General features: G+C 32.6%; 1 protein-coding gene across 1 annotated transcript in view; it reads right to left on the bottom strand.

The window, feature by feature from the left end:
- Positions 1 to 5,000, bottom strand: part of LOC144962800 (uncharacterized) — a gene marked incomplete at its 5' end in the record, with an annotated part of 78,191 nt that overhangs the window by 47,377 nt on the left and 25,814 nt on the right. Inside the window, 2 exon segments of the mRNA XM_078896063.1 lie at positions 2,318 to 2,419; positions 2,797 to 2,954. Of these exon segments, the coding sequence (XP_078752189.1) occupies positions 2,318 to 2,419; positions 2,797 to 2,954 (260 nt within the window).

Raw genomic sequence — 5,000 nt, forward strand, 5'->3', positions numbered from 1 at the left:
ATGACAAAAGGAAAATTTTTACTTTAAATAAAATGACCTACCAGCTCAAAACTTCAAACAGTAATAATATTTTTCCCAGTGATGTAGACGCTTTAAAGCAGACCTACCTACTGTTACAAAAAATCCCATAGAATTGCGATATGTAGGCTTCCATTTCAGAACTTCATGAGCACCTCGAAGTCATTAAAACATAAAGTTGATGCCAGACTACATAATTTTAAGGATTTTTACGTGTTATTTGTGAGGGTAAATTGTTGATTTTTTAAAGTTTACTATAACGAATGGAATTTTTATCTCCTAAAAGTACGATTTTTTAATATTTTCAATTAGGCAGGTCCGACACTGTACTTATTTGAGGTCTGATAACCCATATTGTTACGGGCTAATTGTTGTAATAGAAATACTCTAAAACCAGTGCAAAATCGTGTCCATAATCCAGCCCATAATTGTGTTCGGGTATCAGACCTGTTAAAACTGAATTTATAGACAAATATGTGAGACTTTGGCTACGCTTACATTTCTGTCATTCTAACTTTAATATTACCTTTTTGGTACTTGCTCACACCACCGATATATTCCTGTTTTAAGATCACGGCCACAAATATGGATCGTTTGAGATAATCCAAAGGGGAAGAAAATCTATTACTTGACCTCTTTTAAACTTGAGACTTTTTGTGTCGCTCTCAAAACTTATAAAAATGTCATTTTTCACAATTTTTATTCTTATTTAATAAAATAATAATAAATAATACATAATGAATTTATATAGCGCATAAACATCCACGTTAATCGTGCTCTTTATATCTTTTATACAAGAGGAGACGAGTAAATCAAATTATTTGTTTAGGTGTGTTTTTTTTTTTTGGGGGGGGTTGTTGTTTTTGTTTTTGTTTTTATTTTTATACTGATTTCTGAAAAGTACACAAGGATGATAAAAGGTAGCCAAATAATTCATTATAAAATGAATGTGTGTCAAATAATATTTTTGTCATTCGTGGCCAAATGTCTTAAAACGGTATTATGTTGGGGGGGGGGGGGAAACAGATTATTAAAATTGATATTCCAGATCAGGTTATAAGATTAAAGTTAGAACAAATGAAGACCACGGGGGGTGGAAAGAGCACATGTCACAATATCAGTTTTATGAGTTATGCCTCTATGCATATCGTAAATTTGTCAAAGTTTGATATGAAAATAAAGCTGTGCCAAAATATCGTTTTCGTAACTTTCGCAACAAAAATACTCCAAATATTGACAAACTGGCATTAAAATTATAGTATTTAATGCTTTATAAAGTGTCGAATATTCAGGACAAAGTCAATAATTTGTTCACACTTTTTAAAAACGTTTTAGAAGTTATTTCAAATATTCTATTGGTGGTAGATTGTCCGGTTGGGGGGGGGGGGGATTTTTTATTATTCAGCCAAAAGAAAGGGGAGGCCTGTCGGAAAGTAATTTTCAATAGACTAGCGTCCAATCAAAAGGGTAGCAAGCAATTATTGTTATTGTCCGTTTCGTGCTATAGACACCAGGATAAACTCCGACTCCATGGGCCTAATGTTTCTGAAGGGATACTTATAATTTTGGCGTTAAACTCGGTTTTCTTCTACCCGTTCATTCCGATATGATTAATCAGTAGATATTTGACCAATCAAAACACAAAATTTGTGACACACCTTAACATGCGCTCGGACAAGCATGTTTTTGTTGTTTATAAACAATAACTTGAATGAAATTGACCTCTCTCTGATCATTGATATTGATTTTATACCGCCAAATGAACGACTAGTTATCACAAAATTTTCTCAAATTTACACATAGTTTTCTGTGTTGGATCTTTTGATCAGGCAGTAGAACAGTGGGTGTTTTACTTAGACACATACCATCGATAGTAAATCCTGTGTAGTCTGCTATGTCAAAACAATCACAGCCATTGTTTACATTATGACGACTGTCCGAGAGGCGTGGTTATCTAAGTGTCTATAGCAGGTTGACACGTCGGTCATAATCCCCTCTAGATTAACCCCTCTCCTCACCAAATATTTTTCAGGATTATTCCAGAAATCCCATTCTTATCCAACACTAAAATTAAATATTTTACACTCAATGTAAAAGCAATAAGTACATTCTATAAATAGTTTATTTAGTAAGACAAGCTTTACAAAACAGCATTATTTTCTTAAAGATCAAAGAATATTCTTCAACTATATTTGTGTACAAAAGAAATCGGAGTAAGAAAAATATTCATTGTATCCTACCGAATGTGACAATTTTCCTGTAGTTGATAAGGAGAGGGTTAAATAATTTGGTAACTCACAAACATAAAGTAATAATGGAAAAGTACGTCAGTTGGAATTCCTTTCGATATTTGGTTGATGACTGCGCTGAAGACATCGCACTTAATTCCTCGAACATATCTCTGCAGAATAAAAAGGAACGATGTCTTATTTCTTTAATCAACTGGGTCTTTTAAACCTAAACCTTGAATGCAGAATTACAGAGTCGATTAAACATTGAATTAGAATGATGCTCAGAATTTGAAATTTATCATTTGAATTTGAAAAACAGAAATGATGGACGGTCAAATATTGTTTAATCCATTATAAACAAACAAGCAAATTAACAACAAACAAAAAGAACAACAACAAAAAGGCAAACAATAAAGCAAATAAAGCAGGCTAAACAAAACGAAAGACAAAAAAATGAAACAAACAAACAAAATACTCACACAAACGATCAATAATAAAAAAAGAAACGAAACGATATTAAAGACAAATTTTAAAAAATCAAATTTACCACTCCAGAGTAGGAATAGTTCTTTGTAAATGTAAAAAACCTGTTGGGGTCACTCATCTCTATGGTTTTCTGCGGGTCTTTGGTTAAATCAGGAGTATGACTGACCAACGGGTGGATGGAACAGTTGCCAAGCTGCATGTCTTTGATGTAACGGATGCCTAGAGGAGAGTTTGAAGAAAGATTATAATAGGATTTATTTAATGTTGTTATGATTGACCACTTAACTACCGTATTCTTGAAGGACACTTATTTAAAAATTTGTTCAGAAAACTCGTCCTTCAAATAGCGATCGATTTAAATGACCCCTCATCTTGGAAAAAACTCTTAAACATGGGACTTCACTAATGCCCAGGTTAATGAGTTTTTGCCAAGACGAGGTTCTTTTAAATCGATCGATATTTGAAGGACGAGTTCTCTGGCCAAATTGTTAAACATCCATTAAGCTAGCAGTTCTCAAAAGAAAGCAAGATTCTAGAGCAATGCTTCTCCCGGTATCGGTTAAATTAAACAGACAGTAGAAACCCTTAGCTACATTGTAATAGGGTGCCAACCTATCACAAAATTCATTCCACTTGTTAAGTCATAATCAGCTATCCAATAGCTGGTAGAATCAGGAACAAAAAAACATCTGACTCAAGGCATTTGATTGCTTTGGATGAATTTTCAAAGTATACCTTCTTACATACCAAAGTGCACATATTGGAAAGTCTGATAGCCGAGTGCAATTATGGGCTTGCTTTAACATTGTTTGTATTTGACAATATGTTGCGTTGGTTTGAGAGTATTTCCATTACAACAATGACCCATAATTTGCAACAATAACATTGGGTTATCAGACCTGCAAACAAGTATACTTTGTGTAGGGATAATTTAGTAGCTAAAGATTTAATAACATTTATAGTCAAAAATATCAAGCTTGGATTAATTTTTAATATTTCATTGAGAACATATTACGATACCATTTTTAAAGGACAAAAGACTAAAAGTTCATAACATTTAAATCTTCATTTTATTTTTAGTAATATATACAATGCCATTTAAGGCTGTTCCACAATTTCAATAATAAAATGATTGGTTTTAAACTCTGACAAAGCTGGCAAAAGCGACTCATAAGTGCCACGTTTCGCCCTGGGTGTTAACTGTTGTTGTTGGCTCAAGTTTATTTATTTCAGGTATATAGCAGATAACCAATGAGTGTCTTTTATTACGGTTTTTATTTCATAACCTGTATTGATGCGAGTTATAACGAGCATCAATACAATGTTTTAATATAATGAGTGAAATACAAAACCGTCATAAAAGACACGAATTTTTCATCTGCTTTATCCCATGTGATAAGCATTTTAAAGCTAAATTCTATAGATGAAAAATGAGGACCAGATATTTTTATCTTGTCCCCGTTGTTGACATTCGTTTATGCTTTGCAGAACCAAAACGCTTCTGCAAAGTAATTCAACCACCACATCGATCTTTAAAGTAAGGCCATTATAAATAAAAGTAATCGAAGTAAAAAATCTTCAGGAATTTTATAGTAATGCATTCATTCTGTGATATACTTTTCTTTTGGTGATTTCTCTCTACTTTATTATTTACGAACGTTCTAAGCACTGGTGCTGCCACTTGGTATTAAAGAGTGTTTACTCAAGAGTTTTTGTTCCATTATTTTCGACCTTGACAATTTTAATTTGGTTCACTTCAAGGTAAACGTCAGTTTAATTAAATTTTATGATTATAATACGGTGACTAAAATTTCTCTAAAGAAGTGAAAGAGACCAACATTTTTGTCCTCAATTTTCCTTTTTTTTATTGTTTAAGTTTGGATATAATGACGCCAATTGATTGATCATGTACAAAGACACATCACAGCATAGCTTTTAAAAAGCGTCTTGTTTTTTACGATTTTTTGTCATCTCAACGTCTCAACAATAAAAATATATTTTAAAGGAACCTGATTTAATTCACAAATTTGAGTGGAAAAAGATATGTAAAATACGATGTGGAATTGACCTAGTCGACTTGCGCATCGGCCGAGTGTTTTCTTCACACACATCTGGACTATCTACTAAAATAGAATTCTGGAAACCTCGTATTTTTCTATTATCCAATCACACATTTCGTTTATGTTAATTCACTTGTGAAATACGGAAATTTATCGATATGTGTCAAAAATTACAGTGTATGAATATTTCTTGTCTGTGTTATTT

The sequence above is a fragment of the Berghia stephanieae genome, chromosome 1, assembly GCF_034508935.2.
Source record: "Berghia stephanieae isolate SIO BIC M18660-M18661 chromosome 1, UCSD_Bste_1.3, whole genome shotgun sequence".
Lineage (NCBI taxonomy): Eukaryota > Metazoa > Mollusca > Gastropoda > Nudibranchia > Aeolidiidae > Berghia > Berghia stephanieae.